This window comes from Micropterus dolomieu, linkage group LG11 (assembly GCF_021292245.1).
Source record: "Micropterus dolomieu isolate WLL.071019.BEF.003 ecotype Adirondacks linkage group LG11, ASM2129224v1, whole genome shotgun sequence".
NCBI lineage: Eukaryota > Metazoa > Chordata > Actinopteri > Centrarchiformes > Centrarchidae > Micropterus > Micropterus dolomieu.
This window is the reverse complement of record NC_060160.1, coordinates 18,845,344-18,871,271: the sequence shown is the minus strand read 5'-3', so window position 1 is coordinate 18,871,271 and position 25,928 is coordinate 18,845,344. Positions and strand designations below refer to the sequence as shown.

Below are 25,928 nucleotides of genomic sequence, written 5' to 3'. Positions count from 1 at the left end.
ATCCTGTCTTTCACAAGGACCACACCATCAACAAGATGTGTTGCACAGGTCGAATCTTGTCAAAATGTGCTAATGTTTCCATTATTTGAATTTAATGGAGGTGATGATGGAAGGAATCCTTTACCCCCCTGGGATCACTGTAAAGAGGCTTGCCCTGGCCACTGCCCTCATGTGGGGGCATAAATAAGCATCCCAGCTTGACCTTAAAGAGGCCCCTTTGTTGAAGGTGATATGATCATTCCTTGCCTGTCCTCAGCTGCAGGTGGCCAGGAGCTCCCTGCTGAGTGCTGGAGAATCCCAGAGTCAGCACATTAGCCTGTCAAAAGGAGCAGAAAGGCAGCCGCAGGGAGGGCTTGGAGGGAAAGTCCCCTGCACCCACCCTGGGTTACTGGCCCCCTGACCACCACTGCTATATAGCTATAAACGTTTAGGATTGTTTGACCAACTAATATAAGCTTAAATATATTGTACTATATAAATCCCATAGGATTAATGAATACATTCACGTCTACTTACAAAGTTTTTAAGCCTCTTGGATTTACTTTGCTTGTTGTTACGTATATGTTCTGGTGCTTGTCAGAGATTGTTAATTAATTAACGAATGGTCTATGGTATATTTACAGTAGCTCTGCATGATGTATACTGTATAGTTTATATCCCCAGGAAATTCTTATTAATATTCAATGGAAAAGGTCAAGGAGTTTAGTGAGCAACCTTCAGTGAAGTAATGAGGCTAACAATACTCTGGTGTGTTTGGAGACTAATTTCTCTGAGCAGTTGGATGGAAATAAACAAACATAACCTCCTTAGATCTCATACAGACTGCGCTGACATAGGTAGGGGGTAGGACTGAGGTGGGAGTAGAGAGAAAACTTCACAGCACATTTTGTCTGGTCTGAGAAATCAATAAAACTGCTTTCATGTGAACTTCACGGGAAGGAACAACCCAGAAACACTCACAGAGGTTCCTTTGTGATTATGCTTGTTTGTCTGTTTTTTGAGGAGATTGCAAATAGTTGCCTATGGGCAAAGTGAAAAAGGCAAAAAGACAGAGAAGGAAGATGTTTTTATTGCAAAGCCTTTGGCATATGGGACAGCCAACATAAAATATGCATGTTAATCCATATGTTGAGTCTTTTGCCATGAATATTTAACATTCCAGCCACATTGAGGGACATAACATGAGGCTTTACATTGTCTAATAACAGTGGAGAGGTCCTAAGTGCCGTGTCAATTTTTCTCTTTCCCTCAATTAATACAGGCATTCCGATCAATAAATCATAGCTTCTGACGAGCTGAATCAAAAACACGAATTTCAAAAGTGAAACCAAACCGAAAAAAACTTTGTTGGCCGCCTGAATTAAAACACGGAAGAACAAAGCCCCTCTAGGGTGAAAATATTGATCGAGAGCCACAGAGAGTTGTGGAAAGTTCAGGTGCACGTGAATATGGATCTGTGCATTCGTGGTTTGGTGAGGCAGATGTTGGGGTTATGTGGAGGTGAAGGTTACAGGTTCAAAATCACGGCAGCTGTGGAATGGCGTTGTCTGAAGGTTACAGGAAGGTTACATCTTTTGTTGATACAATAATGCATCTTTTTTTAAATAAATCTATATTTCATGTTGAGGCTCCATTGACTACATTAAACAAAAGCTTTTGTTTTACATGGTTAGTGGTTTTAAAAAAGTAATACTTTTTAAATGATTTGAATACCTTGAGGATGTTATTTGTGAAAGATGGATTTTGTTTGATTTTCATTATCTGAAATTCCCTCCCACTTGAAAGGGGACCCTTCCCCTCTATTAATAATTGACATCTTATTACTTATCCCCCCATCGTGGCAGCCATACGCTTTGATGTGAGCTGTGTTTTTTTATCAGCACAGTGCTATGTATTGATCGCTGGGCAGATAGGAGAACTATCAAAGGGATTCCTCGTGGGGCAGTCAACACCCGGTCACCTCATGCTCCTGGAATATAGTCAAGCACCAGTCCAGCTCACTCTCACTATCACATCTCTTCGCATTACTCTATTTGGCTTATGCTGTCTGAGCACCTCTTATCTGGGTTAAATATTCACAAAGAATAACAAAGCTGTTGAAATGACATCATCTGAAGAGGAAGGAGAGGGAGGGCAAATTTGCAAAGGGGGGTTCCACCAAGAGAACCCGTTACGTCTCATGTTCTGGCTTAACATTACAGCGGATGATGATCTCATTCATAAAGCTCATTACAGTCCACTGGAGATACTTATTATCAGCTGAGTACCAAACAACTGTGCACCGTGTGTAAACAGTGTAAATTACAGTAGCTTTTGGTGCTTTAGACAAATATGGTATTTCTCTTGTTATGACAACAATATGAAAACAATATTGGATTGGGATGCACTGGGATAAGCATCATCCGGCTGTACGTGACATGGATTATAATTTCAAGAGATTTATATAATCCATCCATATTGGCAAACACAGAACTCCTTTGTTTATTCTATCTGACGCTCTCCCATATAAATACATTTCATACGTTTAAGTCCCATACGCAGTTGCTGCTTTATAGGCCGGGCATTGATTGTTATTCGACACTCGGAGACCAATCGTCAAAAGCACTTACAATAAAACACAGAGCGCAGCTATATGAGCATATCCTATTTAACCTAACGGAAAAAATAAATAGTCCATTTTCACTGGTGAACACTTAGAGACCATTAGCAGTAGTGGTGTACAAGCCAGCCGTCTTTCCATCATCAATATCCCATAAGTGGACTGCCGCATGTGCGCCAAGGGCCCGGCTTGGTGAAATTCTCCCAGGCTGCTGGTGCTGCTGTTGTTGATGACTTGTCCGGCGTGACTGACAGCACTTTTGTTTTCCGCGGATTAGGCAATCTGACTTCATCGCGGTCCATGAGGGGGTTCACGTAACGCTGCCTGGAGGTCACTAGACACATGTGACCCCCTCTTGTCTACTGGCTGCCCCGATGACAGGCCATCCGCTCTCCAGACCGAGACTAGACACTGGACGTAGTGACCCCACCCTGCTCAAACACACACACAGGTATACACACCATCTTCGCCTCACAACAACATATGCACACACACACAGACACACATACATGCGCGCACTTGACCTAAATTTTTAATGGAATGTACATTAAGGCGCATTCACGGGCTGATACATGATGTTTCGCCACAGCTAATATTTCAGCAGGCTGTGTATCAGATCAGGATTGAATGATTGATTTTCTATCAGGCTGCTTTTCTTGCATGAATAATTCAGGGTCATAGCTTGTGACACCTTCAGCATATTCCCTTACATCACGAGGTTCAGTTGGACTTTTGAAAATATTATTACAAAATGGTAGAAATGAATGAAAACAAGGCTCCGATCGGATGAAAGAGAATTCAATACCTATACATGCCTAATGTATTTTTTTGTCATAGCACTGTACTTGTGTATTTGTGGATGTGTGTGTATATACAAATGTTTCTTTGAGCATGCTTTGAGGATTTTGAGGCCTGTTGATGACTTTCTCTCTTGGCCTCCTGTCTGTGATGAGAAATGAGACACAGCAGTGTCTGAGGTCACACACTGATTACTTACACTGATTATGGGATCAAATGCCTTTTAAATGTTTTGTTTACACTTCTACAACCCCGACTAGGCTCTGAACCAAGTACAGGGAAGCCTAAAGAGTGTATGAAATTGTGGAGTGTCCACATCTTCTGTGGTGTCATGGCCGATGTGTCTTTAAAATGTCAGAAGTAGGGAAAATGTGACGTGATTCCATGGATGTGTAACTGACTTAAAGACACGAGACATCTGTGACCATGTAAAAAAATTTTTTTACCCAAAATATTCACCCAAGACATCTCACCAAATATCTAAAATAATAGTAATAGTAATAGTAATGTTAATAAAAAATTGCAGTTGTTACTATATAGTTTCAATCTTTGTATCATATTAATAATAGCTGCAGTGGTTTCAATGCTGAATCAATTATGGCCTGTTTGTGTGGGTTTATGATAATTAGTGTGTACTAGCTTAATTTTCACTCCTGAGACCCTCCCACTCCTAGTCAGAATCAGAAGAAGAATCAGAATCAGAAGGAGCTTTATTGCCAAGTAGTGTTTTACACATACGAGGAATTTGCTGTGGTGATAAGGTGCTACATGTAGACAAACATACAGTCAACATAAATAAATGTAGAAATATATAAATATGGAATGGAAGAACAACGTTGCAGATATATACATGCATTATTCTGGGTCTGTGCCGAGCAGAAGTAACGCAACGGAAGATAATATTGTGTCCATATAAATATATAAACTGACAACATAAAAATATACAATAACAAAGATCAGCAATCAACAACAAATATGTGCGACGTGCCAGGTCTGTGCCCGACACGAGATGAAACAGTATTTACATGTGCAGAGACTTTTGTATCATTTGCAAGGGGGGAGTGTCAGTAGGGGACCCGGGCTTTGTTAATGAGGCTAGTTGCAGACGGGAGGAAACTGTTTTTGTGGCGAGAGGTTTTGGTCCTGATGGGCCACAGCCTCCTGCCAGAGGGGAGAGTCTGAAACAGTTTGTGTCCGGGGTGGGAGAGGTCAGCTGCAATCTTTCCTGCTCGCCTCAGAGTCCTCGAGGTGTACAGGTCCAGAAGAGAAGGAAGATTGCAGCCAGTGAGGGAGGTGATGTTCAGCTCCCACTTGAGGTCCTGGGAGAGACGGAAGGAGTCCTCAGTGGTGACTGGGGAGTCACACAGGATGATGGGGGAGGGTGGGGCTGTGCTCTTTCTGAAGTCCACGACCATCTCCACGGTCTTCAGAGCGTTGAGCTCCAGACTGTTCTGGCCGCACCAGGTCACCAGATGGTCGATCTCCCACCTGTAGACGGGCTCATCCCCACCTGAGATGAGCCCAATGAGGGTGGTGTAATCCGCAAACTTAAGGAACTTGGCAGACTGGTGACTGGAGGTGCAGCTGTTGGTGTACAGGGAGAAGAGAAGGGGGGAAAGAACGCAGCCTTGAGGGGAACCGGTGCTGATGGTCCTGGAATCAGAGACATGTTTTCCCAGCTTCACGTGCTGCTTCCTCTCCGTCAGGAAGTCAGCGATCCACCTGCAGGAGTCAGGCACGTTCAGCTGAGAGAGCTTGTCCTGCAGCAGGGCCGGGATGATGGTGTTAAAAGCAGAGCTGAAATCCACAAACAGGATCCTGGCGTAGGTTCCTGGGGAGTTCAGGTGCTGGAGGATGTAGTGAAGGGCCATGTTTACTGCATCATCTACAGACCTGTTAGCTCTGTAGGCGAACTGCAGGGGGTCCAGGAGTGGGTCTGTAATGGATTTTAGGTGGGACAACACAAGGCGTTCAAAGGACTTAATAGTCATGAGGGACTAGATTTATGTGTTGATTCACAGCTTAAAGAAAGAGGATATTGCAGTGTTTTTGTTTAATAGCTCCTGAATCTTTCAGGAGCATCTCCAATTTCAGCTGGCTGGAGTCCTAGAGCCGGACAAACAAGTGCTGGATAATCATCCGCACCAGTGTTAAGTACAAATTGCACAGTCCGGCTCTTGAAAGGACTTGCTGAAGCACATCAGATACAGTAACTCTCCAGTTGGCTGCTAACTTACACAAACAGCCTTTTACTTGTGCAAATGCAAGCAAATAAACAACAACTGAAAGACAAGTAAACACACACACACACGCGCGCGCAGCCAAATCAAATGTAACACTTGACACTGATTTCTTATCATGAAACGGTCTCCGTTGCACGATAAGTGAAGAGCATGACTCAGTGTATTCTGTTTCACCTGCATGACAATAACAAGGGCAGGTGGCCTGAGCAGACCAAAGTCATATTTGATGTCCAACATCAGGCTACTTACACCTGACATCACGATGACTCTAAGCTGATAACACGGCAACAAACCAGCAGTTGTTGTGAGGATAAGGGATTAGCCTCCGTTTGCTTTTGCTGCTCTTTGAACCAGAACACACTGAAAAGAAAAGGATCTCACATGAAAGGACCAACATGCTGAGAAAGCACAGAATTGGGGCGCTGCCTCTCATCAAAGAGGTTGAGTCACTTCAGGAGCAGAGACCTCTTTCCGTACACCCATTGACGGAGGAGGGGTGGGTTGGGGGGGGGCTTATGTGTCGCTGCTGTTTGTCTTTGCAGGTGACGGTGTGTGTGTGTGTGTGTGTGTGTGAGATTTTTCTTTTCTGTCTGTATGTTGACCGTGTCTGTCTGGCATATCAGGTAAGGTCTCCATCTCCTTCCTACATTGTTGGTGGATAATGAGGTGTGATTAAATATGAATGCTAAGTGTTTGGTGGCTGAAGCCCAAAGCTGAAACAGGATCCAGTTGGGCCCACAGGCAGCATAATTAGTAGCTGATGATAGATGCCATTAATGGTGCTTTTCCACACACTGTTTGTACGCCTCTATGTTGGACCTCCACGCAGCAGCAGGCCGCCTTTGAGCCATTCGCAGTTAATTAAGTCGCAAATAAATAAATCCTGATACAGCTGCGGTGGTTCTGTACTGTTTTAAAAGCCAGAGTGCTGATAGTAATCAGCTTTATTTAAATGGTTTAATGATCAACAGTGATTAAATATTAAGCCATTTGTAACATTTATTTGATGTCTCTTTATTTTTACCTCTGGGGATTTCATGTTGAAAGCATGACGAAAATCCTGTAGAAAACAATATCAGCATTTCAAAGCGATGAAGGACCAGTGTGACGCCTTTAATGGTGGAGAAAAGCCCTTTGTGCACGCTTGAAGGGCTGTGTTGGGTTTTGAGGGCGCTTTGGACTGAGATTGACTCATTCATGGCGAGCAGTCTCCAAGTCTTCATCCTCGGCTTCTCTACTGCGTGGCTGGGGACACCGCTGTGCTGCATCACTTCAGAGAGAGAGAGCGAGAGACACACAGTCATGTCCACAGCTGTTAGGACATGCCTGCTTTGAGGTGCCGTGGCTTTAATGTGTGGAGCAGATTAAACAGGGTGCCTTTGTGAAGGCTGGATAACTGGTCAGCTCTCCCACACAGTTATCCAGTCTTATCTACTGTGTGCATGTTTGTGTGACTATTAATGCTGTTGCCACACATACACCCTCATAGTCTCCAAAGAGCGAGCAGAGCAGCTTGACACACCAGTCAGTCTCATTAAGTGAAGCCCAGAGTTTCCGAGACGACGCCTCTCCATGAGTAGCAAAGAGACGGGCAAAATATTGGAGAAACTCGAAGACAGGCTCCTGACTTTCAATTGATTCTTCTCGCTTGACATGAAAGCATCACCTGCAGTCTGTAAATTGCTTGACGTCAGTGTGTCTCAGCTATAATATAAACTACAGCATGTCATGCAGAGCTATGCTACGTTGCCAGCGGTGAAGATCAAATGGTGGTTGGTTCAGCAGAGGGTCAGAGCATGTAGAGCAGCTACTCATTTCTTCCTATTTTCCCACAGGGGGGAACCTCAATGAGCTGAGATTAATGGCGCAATGAAATAAACATGTCTAAGCTACAGATTGTGCACTGACATGATGACCATTGTTCTGTGGTTAGCATCATACAGTCATCACAGGAGTCAGTCAACATGGTTGCAAAGGTTCAACAGTCAATCAAACAAGAATAAATAATTCCCTAACAGGATTAAAAATACCAAAATATATTATCTTAGTCATGACCACACTAAAGGCTAAAACCCCCCAAAAATCTATAGGATATGCTATATATAGCACAATTTATTTTTGAACCAAATGCATCAACTGCTTTAAAGGATAAGGCTGCAATATTCTATATTTCTCTCTTTGTGTAAAAAACTCCAATGTGTAAGTCTGTCTCTCAACACCTTACAGCTTCCCACCTCCTATTGGGGCTTGTCTGTGGCACTTAGCCCCAAGCCCATTTACTGAAGATGTAAATCTTTAAAAACAGTTCACAAATATTGACTTTGTTTGTTTTACAAAAAAAGGCAAAATATTTCACCAGCTGGGCAAATGGGAAATAGGACATTTGAAAGGGACTATATTCAACCGCGTATTTGTTGCAGACAGTGTATGTGGGATTGACTCAAAATAGCACTTCCTATGTTTATAGTCCCTAACGGTGTCTCTCGATGTTGGTGTTTTTAATAGTTGTGGACAACAATGGAGGTCTGTGGCACAGAGGAATAAAATATACCAGGCTTTGGTTACATTGACAATTCATTGTTGGTTTTGGCTTTTTCACAGGATTTGTTGACGAAAAGAAGACATAGAATATCGCCATGTCTTTAGTCACCATCAGTCATCATCTAGACTCACACAAGAAAGTGGGATATTCCTTAAAAGTCCAGTGTGTAATATTTCTGAGGATCTATTGACAGAAATGCAATATAAGATCCATAGCTATGTTTTCAGTGGTGTATAAAGAACTTAAATAATAAACTTATGTTTTTATTACCTTAGAATGAGTCATTTCTGTCTACATAACCGCGGGTCCCTCCTTCCATGGACATCACCATGTTGCACCGTCATGTTTCTACAGTAGCTGAAAATGGACAAATAGCGCTACAGAGCACGTTTCGTCACTACGTACTTCTTGTTCTACTTCTGGTAGAATTCAGGCAGTGCAGACACTCATCACTACGTTGAATACCTATGTTCAAATTAAAAGAAGAAGTAATAATATACAGCAGGGGTCAGCAAATCAACCAACCATTAGATGGTGTGTGAGCATATAACACATAATATTTCAAATTCTTTACAGTGCTTGGTAAAGTCCTAGACTCGCAGCTTGAAGGTTCTATGTTTAATCCCACCTTGGGACAATTTCTTTTTACTACAAAGAGGAAGTGATTATGAGAGTATCTGTTGCTGTCATGACTGAGATCTATTTCAGCACCGCTATCAAAGTATTTATTTATTTATATTTTTTGCCGCTATCAAAGCACCATAATCTGGCCACGGGCCAAATATTGCTGGTGGGTAGTTTTGGCAAGGGTTTATAATCAGAGAGAATTAACATGTTTCCCTTGTCAGTGTTTGTATAAATTTCATCTATTATGTGGTTTATAATGGACTGGGGTGCAGAAACAGTGACAATGTGACACACTCTTGGCTTACATTTTCCATGTTATCTGTCAGTGGCCAAGTCGTAATAACATATGGTTTTGTTAAATAATTAAGTAAATATAATTTCTTAATGTAACTACCTAAAAAAAAACTACTCTGAAAAACTGCTCTTTGAAATCATAGGGGGCAGTGGTAGACTGGACAGTTAGTTGCAATTCACAACCTCGCCGCTAGATGCCACAAAATCTTACACACTGGACCTTTAAGTAACTCTGATGTGATGCCCTCATTCACAAATGCACAGCATTTGGATTTTTAATTCAGTTAGTCTTCACACCAAACACATTTGGCTTCTACAGAACATTTCGCCATTTCTCTTAAGAATGAGGTGATACCCCACAATAAAAAAAACCACTGATAAAATAACTTGGTATATAAACTGGTAGACGGGTAAACTCACATTTTAACACTCATGTAAAGGGAGTACTTTTTCCTCATCTGGGTGGTGCTAGTATCTGCAATGTACATTGTTTATTGTTTGAAAGAGTAAAGGAAAATGTCAGATATTGCAAATCACTTGGCTTTAAAAAAACAATGGATGACTTTGATGATAACAAACCTAAGGCAATTCCCACAGGAGATTTACATAGATGCATATGCAAGTGTGTGTGTGTGTGTGCGTATCCAACCTTACAGCATCAGATGCTGTCAGATTCTTTGGTCCTGGTCTGACTTTGCTGATCATGACATCCAGTTAAAATTTCAGGGGGAGATCCCCAAAATACTACCTGAATTACAGTGATATGAGGGACAGAAATCCAAGATTATTCTGTGTCTTCACAGAGTTGACATGAGGAGAGCCAGAGAGAGCAGGGAAGCAAGCCCCCCTTTTGTTATCAGGTCACTGCTCCAGTATGATCTCTGCCATTGGGTCAGTATGCCGCACATGTCTCATCTAACTGGCTCGTAGTCAGGATGTGGTTGCCATGGAACATGTCCAGTTGGAGCAAATCAAATCCCTCCTTTCTAGTTTCCAGGCAGGATTCACATGCTGAGAATGTTTTGGTGGGAGGCAGGCTGTGTGTGTGTGTGTGTGTGTGTGTGTTAGTGATAGATCAGGGTGCACATGCATATATAGAATGAGATATCAAGACGGAGAATGGGCTTTTGAGGTTACAGAGGAAGTAGGGCATGTGATTGTGCAGCCATGTGTGTTTGTACGGGTGTGTGCACGCATGGTTCTTCTGCAAGTGTGTGTGTGAATGTGCATGCGTCACTCTTCAGAAACAGTTTTCTGATGTAACATAAACTGATGCCCGCCTTCTCTCTCCCAGCGTTCTCAGGCATCTATTGGAACTTATTTATTAACACATGCTTTCCACAATGCAAACACAAGTCAGTGTTGATATTGTTTAGTGTTGAGGAGAGAGGAAGAGACATTAACAGATATTCCGCACCGTATTCTGTTAGTGTAGCCTCACTTTCTGTCTGAATATGGTGCACTAATAGAATTTGTGGGTGTGCAGTTTAAAGACTTGTCTGCCATCAACACAAAGCCATAATCCACATACTGATAGACCTGGCTCAGTAAGTTAAGTCAACAATGTGTTGAATTTATAATTTATGCTCCTTGGTAGTGGTAAGAGCCGCAGTGAATTTATCCATATTCATTATTTATGTTATAGAGGCCTGTCTATGTGTCCCACTGAGAGCTGCCTCATGGCCTCAATGATTTCTGCAGCTACTCTCAAATGCAAATACATCACAGACTAACGCATGTTAATGAATAACTTAGGTTTGTTTTCTTAAGATACTGCCATCAATACTGTATACACAGGTTTGATTTAATTTCTGGACTTTTGAAAAATAAACCAGTCAAGCACTTAACAACAAATTACCTTGAAAAGGTTATCTGATTTTTTTTTTCTCCAACTTATATTACTTTGCACTGGAACCTGTGACAATGCCTTTACAAGGATTCTGACTTTCTCTTTAGTAATTACAGGTGTTTTCTTGGTAGTCTCTTAAGCAGGGGGGATCTTCTTTGTTTGGCTGGAGCACAATAGGAAGCTGCAACTAATGCTGCCGCATCTTTGCGCCTTTTGTTGTTTACAGTGGCCACTCATGCAAGAAGTGATCAAGTTTCCAATATCACAGTGAGCGAGGAAACCAATCCCCTCTTCCACAGTGCATCCCCACCTCTTTTGAAAGGACGCAGGTGGCACAAAGTCTAAATCTAGAGGTCTATCCAATTCAGACAGGACAGAGGGGGCAGGGACCCGTGACTTCTCACACAGCTCAGTGGTGGGACATGATCACGGCTGAAGGACAGGGAGAGAGGGAAAGAGGAGTTGGGGGCAGGGTAATGCTCTGTGGGAGAATGCAGAGAGTTGGCCTCAGCTCCAGCTGTCCAAGGGTTTATTGATCGGTGATAGCCCCGAGGGGAGGGGGCAGATCAGCAGCACCTGCCCTGCCCTCCATTAGAAGAGGGGTACTAGAACCAACTCAGTGTGGACATGGTTAACTGTCAAGCTATGGGCTGATTGTAAATCACCTAAAAAATAAAATGAATGTTAGTATATCTGAACTGCAATATGTTTGTGGTTATAGTGGATATTATATGCTGTATCTCTAACTAGACTCTTGCACCTTGCAACATGTGTATTTGTGATGTTAGCATGTTCCCAACATTCAGTAGGACTGCCATACATTTTTTGATTTGATTGAGATTTGTTTTTCCAATTTCTAGATGCCACCTCACCTTTTTGGCTACTTGTTGTTGCAGTTTTCTATAAACCAATATATATGCATTAAATGGATTTTCAGGTCCGCACAATAGCATATAAACTATGAAAAAATGTCTTTCTTTCCATAAAATTCCACTTGGATCCAATTTGTATTAGTTACTAGGCACTATTGTTAATGTCTGACAAAAAAGTTCATCAATTAATTTGGGGTGATGGGGTATGACCACTGCTCAAGAATAACAATCACTTGCCTTTTTCTGTGATGGGTTGACATAAGCCTCCCATGATGACTTAAATTATGGTGTCAAGACTGGTCTATGTCACAAAACAAAACCCTACACACATGTTCTCTCCTATAGGTGCCTAATTAGACTAGGCTACTTCCAGTTGGATCTAGGTCATTTAAACTGTTGATTTAACCAGAACATACTGTGGTGCTTTCAAAACCCGGCAGTTAGATATGAACTGTATTTTCTCTTTAATGTCACTGTGCATGTAAAGCTTCCTGGTGACAGCAGTTCACAGGTTTCTGGCCAGATGAGCGCAGCAGTTGCGTGAAAGCGGTCTCGTGCTAAGGGGAATTTCCCGTCCACGTGTCTGAATACGCGACGTCGAAGGCGGGATGAAAACAAACTCCACGATTGGCTACAGCATCTGAACGTAAAGTATCCTTAAAGGGACAGTATGCTCTGCCTGTGCTGAGGTGCACACAGTTGGACGACTGAAACACTCGCGTCTTTAAGGAGAGTTTATTTACTAACTTTCAGCACCACGCCCGGGCAGGCGGAGTCAGTTTGGAGCTGACGTCGGCGAAATGAAATGAGCTTGTTGCGCTTTTCCTCGCAGAATGGAAGTAGTCGTGGAGGTGATACGGACTAAACTCGCTTGACTTTCCAGGATATCGAACTCGCTGTTCTTTTTTTATTCTGAGTACAAGACAGCCGTTACAACGAAGCCTATCTCTGTGGTAAGTGCCTTAAAATCAATTTAAGTGTCCTTGTGCTCACCACCAGCTAGTCGGCACGGGCTTTAACTTAAAGTAACACCCGCGTCCTTAGGAAGAAGCAACAAACAACGTGCCTCTGTTGTCGTTGGAACAGCTTCAGTGAATTTGTTTCGACATGTGGCGTGTACATTACTCTGCCGAAACGCCAGTTCAGTCCAAATATAACTGTATTTAGTGTAACTCGGCAAGTGGCATTCATACGGCAGACATTTAAATTATACCGGCTTTCCCGGTTTCGAGAGCTCAGTCGGTGAATGGACTTCAGACTGCGCGGCGTGTGTCGTGTTTCACTGAAATGTAGTGACAGCCGTTTTCTTTTTAGATTAAAATAATTAACCAACGCATAATAACATATTTAAGACGTGTGTACTGTTGATATTTATTTTCCAAATGTGTGTTTGTTTTTTACTTTCTTTTATATCACTGCATAACTCTTTCTGACACAATTTAGTTTGAGGTCAGGCTTTTTCTTACACACATGCTTAGCCTGTGGATTATTAACTAGATTTTGTTTTCTTGACGATGTTTAAAATTGTGGCGAGACTCTGCCGCCGAATTGAACTTGATGAGGCCATGTGTTAGTTCGGTGCTGATGTGCATAACGTTATATAAAGTGGGAAATGGTGTGATGTGAAGCTGTTGTGATGCCATTGGATTGAAACTGTGTCAACAACAGAGCTGCCTCTCCACCCTCACCGCTGCCAACCTCATCTCTCTCTCTCCTTCCCTTTTGTTAGGGTGATTTTCTTTGCAGCAGGGGGAGCCACTGTCTGACACAAACACACAGCTCACTACCAAGACAGTAGAGCACCACTGAGAGCAGCCCTCTGGGTGTATGGAAGTTGAGCCTATTTTTTTTTTTTTCTAAGCCTTCCATGTTCTTACTCTTTGTTTGTCAAAACAAAGCATTAAGTGGTTTTACACACCAGTGGTTTATTGTGAACGCGCATGCAGTATATTGTGAGATCTGGGCATGCTAGAGACAGGCCAATCAGCTTATGTTGGGTGAAGAAATGAAAACTCACTCTCAGGGAAGCTGGCAAGCTGACAGACCAGGGTAGGGAGAGTGGCTTAGGATTTTCCTCAAAGACTGTCATTACCCTTTTTGCTGTGGACCCTAATTTGGAAGTGTGGTAGTAGTCTAACCCTGTATTACAACTGGATGGTGACTTGGGGGTTAGCTGGTGAGGCAACTTGAATTGCACCCATATTTTGATAACTCTTTGACCCAGTATATGCTTCAGGGTTAAAGTGTAGTGTATTACTGACACTGGAGAGTGCTCCCTGAGATTTTTGCCACACTGTGGGATCGTTCCTGTAATGATTTGTAACAATGCAATTTTATTATTCTTGTCATCAAGTTTACATACTGTGTACAGTTCAAATATTTATATGTGCACGGAGTACAGATACCTGTAATTTTTTGCTGTAAAAGTACTTGAGATTAGTATTATACATTAGTTATAATGATACAGTTACGTAAGAAGCCAGGCTCCTGTCCACAGGGCTGCTTAGCACAGACAAGAGAGATTCCCATTTAACCTAGTCAGCCAAACTCCTATTTATGTAAATGTAGCTCAACCGAGTCTCCTAACCACAGTGAATTGTGTGGTTTCATCACTGAGATGAACAGAGCCATTTGTCTAAATAAGCACTGAGCTCTTTGCCACAAATGAAGGCAGACCGTTCACAAATTTTCTCTTCCCCAACTTGTCCAGTGTGTTTTTATTGATTTGAGGGCACTCTTTATAAACCAAACAGGTTGTCTATAATCATAATGAATGCTTTGGAGGAATGAATGTATAATGAGTGTGTGGGACATCATCTCATCAGGCCTAATGCAGACTTGTCCAAGGTACCATCATTAGGAAAGGACACTTGGGATGCCTTTGACTCATATACTCACTGGAAGACAAATGTTGTAAATTCAGCTGTAGCAGTAACCTTTCTTTCTATGTGCCGTTACTTTGAAGGCTGCTCATCTTATAGTGCCCCCGTATGGACGATGAGGAGGACGATGTGTTTGAGCCAGACCCCCTCTGCTGGCGCACCACTTTCCGGGAGGTAAAGTGTGAAGACCGGGGCACACAGACTCCTGGCCCTGCCCTGGCACCGTACAACGGCATGCTGCCCTGTGGAGTCGCAGAGGAGCCCAGACAACTCTTCTACGGTGAGGCTGATGACATACCGTATTTCAAAAGAGAAAAAGGAACATTGCCTTGTGCGTGATAACCAGTGTTATAAAACTGAAGCATGAAACTATAATGTGAGACTTGCTGTGAGAAATGGCTTACAATGTTGCTGTGCTGATCTCACCCCTGGCGCCTGATAGTCGTGATCACAGTGGCTTTTATGGTCTGTATGGAGTGTACCCAGCTGCTTTGCTATTCAAAAGGCGGCAGACTGGCATTGTGACTGAAAGGACATGACAGAAGGGCTTACCTGCGTAAGCAGCAACTGTATAAAGAACTGATTATAAGTGATAGCAAAGTTACATTGGCATCATATACAACTAATCATTCCAAAGTAGCTCTGCGACAACTAAGTGACCCTTAAATCTGTGTCACTGTGTAGTTTTCTGTTAAAGCCAAGCATTCTGGCTGGTCGAAGACACGTTCAGCAGTACTTGACTGCTCTTTGTACCTGTTGCATCATCAGACATAATAGACACAGGGAAAAAAACACCTTGTCAGGTGTCATTGCTCTTATTACATTTATACAGAACGCTTGAGTTGAGCAAAATAATAAGTCTCAGCCTTGACACTCAACAGGCAACGCAGGTTTTCGATTGCACTTCCCGGCACACTTTGAGCTTGTTGCGGATCAGGAGGCAAGACAACAAGAAAGCGAAGAGGAGCAAAACGGGATGCAGCCACCCCGGCAGCAGCCTGTGGCCCGCAGTGTGGAGGCCTGCATTGGGCAGAAACTCCAGCTGATAGGAGACCAGTTTCACCGGGAACACCTACAACTGGTGAGAAGGAAATATGCATCCTGCTTACTGTTCAGGCACCTTGGCCTCTAGTTTGATGGCAGTAACCAAATGCATCTAGCCAATAATATCCCACTCCATAACAGAATCTTGCCTTAGTGCCTCTCATGAAGTGTTGCATGTTTGCAGTTCTGATACAGAAGTGTTATACACAGTTTTCAGATTTGTCTTACTGATTCTTACCTGTGACTGCCACCAGGCACATAAATCTATATATTTCATTTTTAATCAGCCATACCGTTTTTAGTTCATATCCTATGACTTTATGAGTGCAATGCTGCAGATTGGACATTACTCTACTACCATCAAACAAGAAGTTTGTGTGTTTGTGTCTTCATTAGTGTGTGTGTGTGTCAGACTAGAGTTGTGTTGTTGTTTTTTTTTGTCAAAGCAGAAAAAAAGTCCTGTCCACATGGTAACAACACCATCCACGTACTTCTTTTATTATTATTTGGATCCCATGTTAATCTGACAAAGATTTATGGTGGAAAAAGTTTGCTCTCTTTTATTGTGTTTGCAACATATTTGTTTTGGAGAGGCTGTGCACATGCAGAACTCACAGAGCCCAGCGTTTCAACCCCCCACCCTTTAAGCCAAAGACATTGCTGAACCAGGACCGCCCTTCCCCCACCTCCCCAACCCTTAGCCCTCCCCCTGCCTCCTCTTCCTGTTTATTTCTCTTTCTCTCTTGTCTCCTGTTTCCTCAGTGTGCTGTGGAGGAAAGTGGCATGAAGGATGCCTGGCCTCAAACAACGCAGGACACTGTGGTCAGCATGACACTGTCCACTGAGTTTGCGTGCTGCAAAATGCTGCGTCTATGCGGGGGTGTTGTACAACCGTGACACACTGTCGCCTCATTTGCTGTTGCATCAAAAATATACATAAGCCCCCCAGGAAATTTTTTTGCAGAGTGCGAGTCTCTTGTTGCAAAAGCACGAACAGTCTAACACATGTATTTATTCATAAATGCACATTTAAACACACACACATCCACACATACTGATACGTCCAGGGGAAAAAAGCAGAAGTGGCGGTGGTAGGTAAACATGTTGTAACCCGAAGCTCAGCGCGTGAGCCCAGAGGGGGACAGTTGTGGTTCCAGGGAGTCTCCAGTCTGCCCCTTCCCTCAGCCACAGGAGACCCAAATAAGAGGTCTATGCAGCCATAGAAAGAAGAGGGTGGGCTCTATAATGATGGTTTAAGCATGTATATGAGGGAAGGAGGTTTGGAAGAATTTCAAATGATCAAGTAAGAAACATCTTCACTTGTCTTAAAACCTGGGTCACGCCCTGCACATAATATCATTTTTTTCACTTCATGCACTGAAGTGCGAGACAGTTACTGATTTTCTCATGCGCTTATCAAGTTAAAGTTATTTATACCTCTGCAGCTCAGCATGACTCATGTATTGTGACACTGGCAAACACATGCAGCCAGACAGACAGACAGGAGGGTTGCTGTGATGTGTGTGTGTGTGTGTGTGTGTGTGTGTGCGGCTAAGATCTACTGACGCACAACGGAGGCAGGCCTGGGTCAGGGGATGAGGAAGTGGCTTGTGCCTCCTTTTGCTGGTTGAGTAAACGGCGGAGAGGACAGTCAGAGTGAGAACGGCCACGTGAAGTCACATCCTGAAGCTGAAAGTGCCAGGACACAGATGCACTGATGCGGTGATAGTGAATGAGCAATTATGAGAATAATGCTTTTGCCTGCATCATGAAGAGTATGGGAATGTCTGATGCTAACTTGCAAAGAGATCAGTTTGACTACTGTTGGCACATGTCATTCAAGTAGAGTACAAAAAATGTTTGTGTGTGATCAGAGTCTGTTGCAGAGCGACGTGTTTGGGATACAACCCAAACACTTATGTGTGGATTTGGATGTGTGATTCCACTGCAGCTTCTGTAATTGCTATTTCTGGCTCTTGTTGTGCAATTAATTATATTGTGCGTACGTGTGTTGTGTACAGACTCATGCATGAATACACCCATACTTGTTTTTCTGCTTTTTGCTGTCTCTCACTTCTCACTATCACACGGTTGTGACAGTCAGTACAAAAACTCTCGCTCCATAATAACGGTACTGTTTGTCACTTCTCAGTCCTGTCCGCGCCTGTCAGCAGGCGATTGCAGTTATTCAGTGCAGACACTTGTCCCCGAGCCATCCAAGTGCCTTTGACTGCCATCATCTTGATGGATTTGGGAGCAATGTGGCTGTGAGTGTGCTCCATGGGGGCCCCTGGCCCCTGGCGAAAGGAGGGATTAGGTAGCGAAGGAGTGCTGGTGGATGCTGACAGATAAATTGCTCCTCAGTCAGAGAGGGCCGGAGGGGACGCTGAGGTCCCCCAGAGGATGGCTGACATTGGCCGGCCCGCTATTTGAGACAAGGCAATAATGACAGTCACAATGGCAGGAAGACGGCTCCAGCCTGCACAGGGCAAGGAGCAGAGTTAGGTTTCATCCCCATGTTTTTTTAAGAGAGACGACTCCTTGTGCTTTCGATAGGAGGTGTTGAAAGCAGGGTTGAATATCGCCTGTGTGTGTGTGTCTGCATGCACGCACGCAGTGTTTATGGCTTTATCTCTTCACTCTTCCAGTGAGGGCACAGCACTCTCTCCTTTCAGCACTTGTAGAGGGAGAGGAGTGGAGCTGCACTGGAAATAAAAACACACAAAGCTGGCTTTGGATATTTACTTTTCAGTCATGGCTTTGTGATGATTTTTGTTTGTAGCAAAGTCCATTTCTGCTACTCTCTATTATCTAATATCACTTTTTTGCTGTTGAGGCTGGCCTGTTTGTTCGAGTGATAAGGCAGAGCTTCTGAGCAGCTGGCTGGGCTGACAGGCCACATGGGACACAGATAAAGCACATCAGGCTAGAGTCAGAGTGACGACACCGAGCATCTGGCTAAACTCTGCTGCTCTGTCGCTGGCTAAATTTAGAGCAGAGTCTGATTTTGACAGTTGGTGGCGTGACTCATGACTATGTTGCGACAGGCCTGTGCACACCTCTTTTTTGTCATTCTCTCTTTCTGTCTGTTTGTCTCGGTGTCACTCTCTCAGCTTGACAAAGTGGAGGGCAAAAGGTCACCTTCGCAGGAACATTCTGTTTCTGTTTATAAAGATGAATTGCTCCTCATGTAGCTTGTAGTAAATACACACGCTTTTCAGCTTGATAAATCCCTCAGCTGACTCATTTTACTCCTGCAGCTTTTACTATCTGATGTTGAAACTCTAAGCACCATTAAGTATTACACGTATTGACATGCAACATACTAATTGCACATACATAGTCATTTTGCCGTCCTCTTCTTTGATCCCAGAGTTGTAACTGAGTGTAGTCATAATAATAATAATAATAATAATATTATTATTATTATTATTATTATTATTATTATTATTATTATTATTATTATTATTATTATAAGAAGAAGAAGAAGAATTAAGTAATTTAGTTTTCAATTTAACTTAATGACTTGAGGCATGTCAGTGTTTACCAAGTTGAGCCATGCTGGCTGCCAGCTCATCTACTGTGTGCTGTGTATAAATATTGTCTATGTTTATATGAAGCAGACATCATGCTATTATTTAGATATGTCATACAACAGAACAGAACAGTTGTTTTTTTTTTCAAGATTCTCTGCAGATTTTTTTACCTCTCTTTTTCTTTTGAAGGATAAGCAAGCAATAAGCAAGACACACACACACACACACACACACACACACACACACACACACACACACAGGTTGGAAGCTGGCAAAGCTTATGCAACACCCTGCAATGTTCACCACAAATTGATAAGAGTATAGAGAACTCAGGCTTATCACAATGACAGTTCTTGGCTGGTAACTAGGTCAATGTTTGGACACCACTTTGACAGTCATGTAAATATGGCATATCTAATCTCTGCCTTTAGATATATTGGCGTAAACAATGGCAGAATGTTGCCAACAAAAGGTAGTACACTGTGGTGCATTGTCATTTAAAAGTAATCTCAAGTATCCCTCAGTTTACAACCCTAAGGAACTGATAATAGCCACCGCATTATCAGGCGTGGTGGAGTCTGCCTTTCGTCTGCAGATGAGCCGTTGGACTACTGTACCTCTCTCGTGCAGATACGTGTTTTCCAGAGGCTCCCTGCCTCTCATCAAGAGCTCCCTAATCCCATTTGGTGCAATTATCTTATCTCAGCTTTCTCAATGGCAGAGATAGCATTATCCCTCCTAATCGCACACAATCCAATTGGCTCGCAAACCTGAGAGAGTCTCCTCCTGAGCCACTGGCTGCTGGTCTCTGCCAGATAGATTAGAAAAAGTGTGACCGTGTGATGAATGTGTTTATGGCTTGGAATGTCTGTTGGGAAGCCCAGATCATGTAGGGATCCCGCACACAAAGGGAAGCCTCTCTGCTAAGTATTGTTGGGGACAGAAGCAGACTGTTGTGAAAATATCAAAGTCGTTTCGGTGTCTGGTTTTGTCTTACCTTCTCCTCAGTTGACCTTTTTCACCGTGCTCACTGTCAATCCGGACACATCACAGCCAACACAAACTAAAGCTCCCACTGAAAACACAAACTAGCGACTATTTCACTAGTTTCATACGGGTGCACTAATTTGTGTATGTTTCGTCTGTATTTGTTGTTTCAGTATCATCGAAACCAAAGGAACCAGGGGCCGCTGTGGTGGCGCCTGGCCACAGCTCTGCTCAGCCTTCTGTTTGACAGGGGGCTCATTGCTCGAGGAGGTGGAGCAGGACGGAGGTGAGGGGGGTCTTCCTTCATCTCTCTGAGGAACTGGACTCCTAATGGCACTGTCAAATCTAACACGGGTCTGTTTTTGGGGGCGGGGGGGAGAAGGAGACTAAAGGTCACCGCGGGACGGAGACAACCAACTTTTATACAAGGTCGTGTGTTTTTTCTTTCCAAGAAGATGCCATGATGCTCCGAGATTCCGCTACAGGACAATGTTCATATTTTGGTATACGTGTGGTGTAGTAGTTTTGTACAGTACATTTTTCTTGTTCAATTTTTTGCACTTCAACATGTATCCATCTTTTAGTGACCTCCACACAACCTGGGAATGCCTTATTCAATGTCTTCTGCCAGATTGAGTATTGAGCAATTTTGACAGGCATGATGAGATGGTTAGGAAATGAAAGGAAATGTGGTGTGAGGTTTTCTTTTTTGAAGTTTCCCAGGCGACCAGACACGTTGACTTACTAATTTCCAAAGAGGCAACTTCTCAGAACAAAGCATTTTGCACCTCACCTCAATGGAACATTTATCTTTTCTTATTATCTTTATTTTGCTTCCTATTTTTGTTTTCTTACTCCTCCATTTTCTTGGTTTTAAGTTTGAACACGATCCCTCAGAATCAAAGCAAAGTCTGCACACCTTAACTAGTGATTTAAATGACTTTTTCAAGATGCATAGATGTTTTAAGGTGAGCCTTTCTTAAGTCATGTGCTACATGTCAAACAATTAGAACAGCATGATGGTTCAGAAAGTATCAGGGTGGAGTTAGCACTACTGAACATCAGGTCAAACAAGCCTGGCCTGTGTACAACAGCATTCAGTCAGACTACAAGCAAGCAGTGGTTGATGTTTATATGAATATTAGGAGTGTGATTGCTAAAAAAAATACACTGAAAACAATGACGCAGTTAGCTGTAGGAAAAAAAAAATTGTTAATTGGCAAAAGCAGAAGCAAGCAAAAGAGCATTAACAAACAACCAGGAAATGTGCAGTGGAATGAGTAAACTGAATCAATATTTTAGAATCAAGAAACTGTTTACCTACTTAACACAGTTGGGTGGGACTGGGTGGCTGGATATTGTCTGAGATGTAGCACACCAAAGAAGGGAAGAAAAGAAACTTTAAAAGACGCATGAAAAGACATTTAGATGAAAGTTATATTGTGCTGACTTTTGCATGCCTTTTGGAGGTCTAGCACACGTACATTAATTATGACATTAGAGTAAAACACATTGTGATACAGAGCAACGTGTTCTATACCTAGCAAAACCATTCGGCCAAGTCTACCGTAATGATTTCAATTAAAATGTTAGTGAGAGCACCAGATACTCTTTCTTTAACGTGTAAATTTGTTCCCAAATTCATTCTCAAATTCAAGATATCCCTGTGTTTTAGATGTGTTTGTTTCATGTAATTGTTTTCAGACCTCCATGCCCTTGAGGTGGAACTGTGGATCCACTGTTTTTGCACTAGGCGCACACCCTTCAAGAGTTCAGATTGTAACCAACCTCTGTCTTGTATGAAGGTTTTCAGTTATGATTCATTTTCTCTCGTCACAACATTTCAGATGTATTCATTATCATGTCCAAGACAAATAATTGAGTTGAGACCTAACCGAACGCAGTCTGGAACCTGGATTGCATACGGGTTCTGAGAATGACATGTACCAGTGTTTCAGGCTATAGTAGTTACAATATAGTGACGTGCCTCAGTTGAAAGGTTTCTGTCCTGGTTTGTTTTTCACAGCCCGTATGTTTTGAACACCAAACAATACTGCATAATCAATCTGTGAAACAGATCTTCTCAGGCTACTTTTTATGGGGTTTTAAGTCATTTTATATCCTGTTGGGTGATCTTGTGTTGTCTTTGGTGCTCAGATCCAGATTTGGAACATTTTTAGTACATAGAACCACCACTGACTCAGCAGACAAACGACAAAAAGACAAAAGTGAATATGACTGTAATTATTGTTGAAATATGAATATGTTTAAAGACACTGTTGAAGATGTTGTTTGTTATATTTTCCATCGCTGAACCAAGGCCAACTTTTGGACCCAAGGAGCAGTACATATCAGGGGTCTGTAATTACATGCTCCTTACAGTGTATCAAGTTTATCACTGCATAATTAGGGTTTCCTTTCATGTTCGTAAAGATGTCTCAGGGATGGGACTTTGTGGGCTACTGGTAACCTTGAGAATCTGTAACATGGTTAGAAGAAGAACAGTGTTTTCACCCATTTATTTATGATGAAACCTCCCGAGGTATTATCAATTCTCTTATTTTCATTTCAGTTCAAAATTACTCTCGGCCAATTTCTCAGCACACACATAAAGGTACAGTTTAACTGAGGAGTCTGAGGCTGACTTGCTGGCTGTGGTGGTGACGGGGGCTACTGAGCATGTAGTAGTAGGCGTGAGGTGCACTGAATGTGGTTGTGGTTGTAGTTTCCTGCGGATCCTGAACGCTGAGCCAGTCCCTGTAGCGCCCCGTCTCACTACTGGCTCTTGGCGTCCTCTTTGTGCTGCTCCTTTATCACATGGGTATTGTTCATTGGTTCATTTTTCTTTGTAATTTATTTTTTAACTTTTTTTTTTAATTTATTTTTGTACCCATTTCTACTGTATACACATCTGTGTGCAATTACTTCTTATTTTCTTTTTACTTGTTTTGGTCTCTTCACGAAGATTCACCGCTTCGGTCAGAGCAGAGAAGTTGATTACACTTATTACACATTTCTGTCATATTCCCCTTTGAAAACATGTTACTATGGGAATACATTTTAACATGAATTCATGATGACCACGGCTGCTACTCTTCATGAAGAAAGAAACGACAAGCCTCGCATTTTCTAGCTTGCATGTGTTTTTTTTCTCCAAAAGTAGATTTTGTGTGGAGCATTTCACTTAAAAGGTTGTGATTTTCCATGGATGGGCCCGACCAATTCAGACTTTGTTCCACCACCCGATTCACCCGTTATCACGGGTAGATTAACAATATGTGGTTTAGAAGAGAAGTAGTTTCGATGCAGTTCAACCTTTCAACAGGATGTGACCTTTCCTTTTTAATTAGTGAGTCATCACCCATCCCACCCATTGCTAATAACACACATGACATTAGAAATGCTTCAAAGCAGAGAGAAAAGGGTTGCCTCCAAATTCTTCTCAAACCACAGGATGTTCATTTATGTTTTCAGTTCTTTAATCTTGATCATTGTGTTGTAATCAATATGCACTGGAAAGTACTTTGTTTCTGTAGATCCCATGGGTCCCTTATCTGTTGTGTGTGTTAATGTATAGTATATACTCTGAATTGTTGTCTTTGGCTAATCTTGCCATGTGTCAGGCGTATATCTGTGCATTGACCAAGTAGGCTATTGATGGCCTGTTTGATTTATTGGAAAGGGAAACAAGCCACCATGGTGCCCTGTGTAGTTTTGTTAGGATGAGGTTCCCAATCTGCACTCATTACATAATATGTGAGTGTGGAGAATCCCTAGAGCGGGACATGTATTCTATGGAAACCGTCAGTGTCTTGAATTTTGTAGTCCACTTTATATACATTTGAAGTTTTTCGAGGAAGGTTTTGATTTAGTTTTTTTTTTTTTTTTTTTACGATAACATTTCTTCTTCATGGTCTTTCTTAACTTTTTAAAATGTATTTTCTTAAGAAAAATGGGTCTGCTTTTATAAGGACAGTTCATGCTTGTAAAATAATTTTTAATATGAGCAAGATCCTTGTGAAGGGCATTTTTTTAATAGAAAATGAACTTGCAACATTCCTTGCACATCTCATCCCAGTTTATAAACAAAACAAATGGTTGTGGTTAATTCGGCTCATGAGCTTAGAGCTATGAAATATTTGCCCATCTTTGCAGAACAGATTAATTGTACATGTATTTCTAAAACCCTGGAATATGCCTTTAACTGCTCAGTTTCAACAAAGTCTTGATTATCACACACTCTCTGTATACCATTAAATGAGACCCAGCGAAAATGTAGCATTTTTGTAAACATTGACTGTGTGTTTTCGAGACTCTACTGTGCACTCATTTTTGTGTTTATATATATTTTTGGTTGTTGATATAATATGGAAGTAAAGACAATTTGTTATGTAGTGCAATATGCTGTACATACGGAGCTTTGCTCTACAAATCTTTTTTTCTGGATTTCTTGTTTATTGGTACTTTTTTTTTCAATAAAATTTTATTGAAGGTGTCGAGTTGAATCGTGTTTGTTTGTATGATAATATTACATACAGCCTCTGAGTAGGCTTCACAGGAACACACACTACCATTGTACCCAAACTTCCAATTTTTTTTAATGAAGAAAAACGTGAGGAACCATATGAGAACTAAGAAAAATATAACTCCACTGACAGCATAATAGAAATATCAGGTGGAATAAAAGCTACAGAATTTTTTTTTTCTTGCGAAGAAAACATGAGTCTAGTAATAGACTGGACTTGTTGTAAACCTATCACACCTGAAACTGCTTTTTTTCTCTTCAACTAGAAGTTTGTGCCCCTGCCCTCGGACAAAAAAGGCTACAGAAGAAGAATTAATTACCTCGGTTGCTCTGTTCCCACTCTTTTAAGCCCGTGCTTTTATTTTAAGGAGTTCTATTGTGAAAGTAAGCCGCTGACGGATTAGCCAAGTGTCTAAGGCTAGCCAGGCATTTGAAGCTGGCCAGGCGTTTGGCAAAGACCTTGCCCATCAAGTCCCTCCTGCTGTTAGGTCATTAATTTAGTGGGAACAACGGGGCTTCCACCCCTCTCTAATAACGGTTGTCTGCACTCTATACACACACACACATACAAGCAAGTGTAGCATGACAACTGAATAAGCCAATGTGTACAGCAAATGAGAGGAGTTACCTCACACAGCATTACTGTCACTTCCTGGAAGGTAAGGCCAATGCTGCGGTGCCTGCAGATTAGTTACACGCAGCTTGGATGCCCTTGAGGCACTTTCATGTTTATATTTCTGGTCTTGTGTGGAGCGCAAACATGCGTTCTTCTTGCAGGGTTTTAAAAGTTTGTGTTTTCGTTTATATGGAAGATGTTGTTTTATCTGTCCATAATAAATGTTTTTGAACTTTTCCAACAGTGTGCTTAGAATCACACCCAATATTGTTGCTCTTTCATTTGACAGAACCAGACAACTCATAATTACCTCCCTCAGGGCTGACGCGTGGCACTTCCATTGTCACCCTGGCCAGGTACGGTTTCAGGCTTCACTGACACCTGACTCACCTGTTTGGCCACTTGCAGCAGAAAAAAAACTCCCTTGTCTGCGGCCCCCCCATCACAAACACATGTGCAAGTGACGTGAGTCAGAGGATGTGGTTGAAACAGAACAACAGCTTACCCTAACCCC

The 25,928-nt window shown here is 42.3% G+C and overlaps 1 protein-coding gene across 2 annotated transcripts; it reads left to right on the top strand.

The window, feature by feature from the left end:
- The first annotated feature begins 12,580 nt into the window (after positions 1-12,580).
- On the top strand, positions 12,581-24,768 carry LOC123979179 (bcl-2-modifying factor-like). 2 transcript variants are annotated; one of them, XM_046062962.1, is made up of 4 exons: positions 12,581-12,777; positions 14,790-14,986; positions 15,588-15,787; positions 16,513-19,137. In XM_046062962.1, exons 2-4 carry the CDS (start codon positions 14,815-14,817, stop codon positions 16,645-16,647), a joined length of 507 nt encoding a protein of 168 aa, XP_045918918.1. In that variant the 5' UTR covers positions 12,581-12,777; positions 14,790-14,814; the 3' UTR covers positions 16,648-19,137. The 2 variants fall into 2 exon arrangements, with proteins under 2 accessions (XP_045918918.1, XP_045918919.1); XM_046062963.1 differs by lacking the exon at positions 16,513-19,137 and adding an exon at positions 20,447-24,768 and having other exon boundaries at positions 12,588-12,777.
- Positions 24,769-25,928: the final 1,160 nt, after the last annotated feature.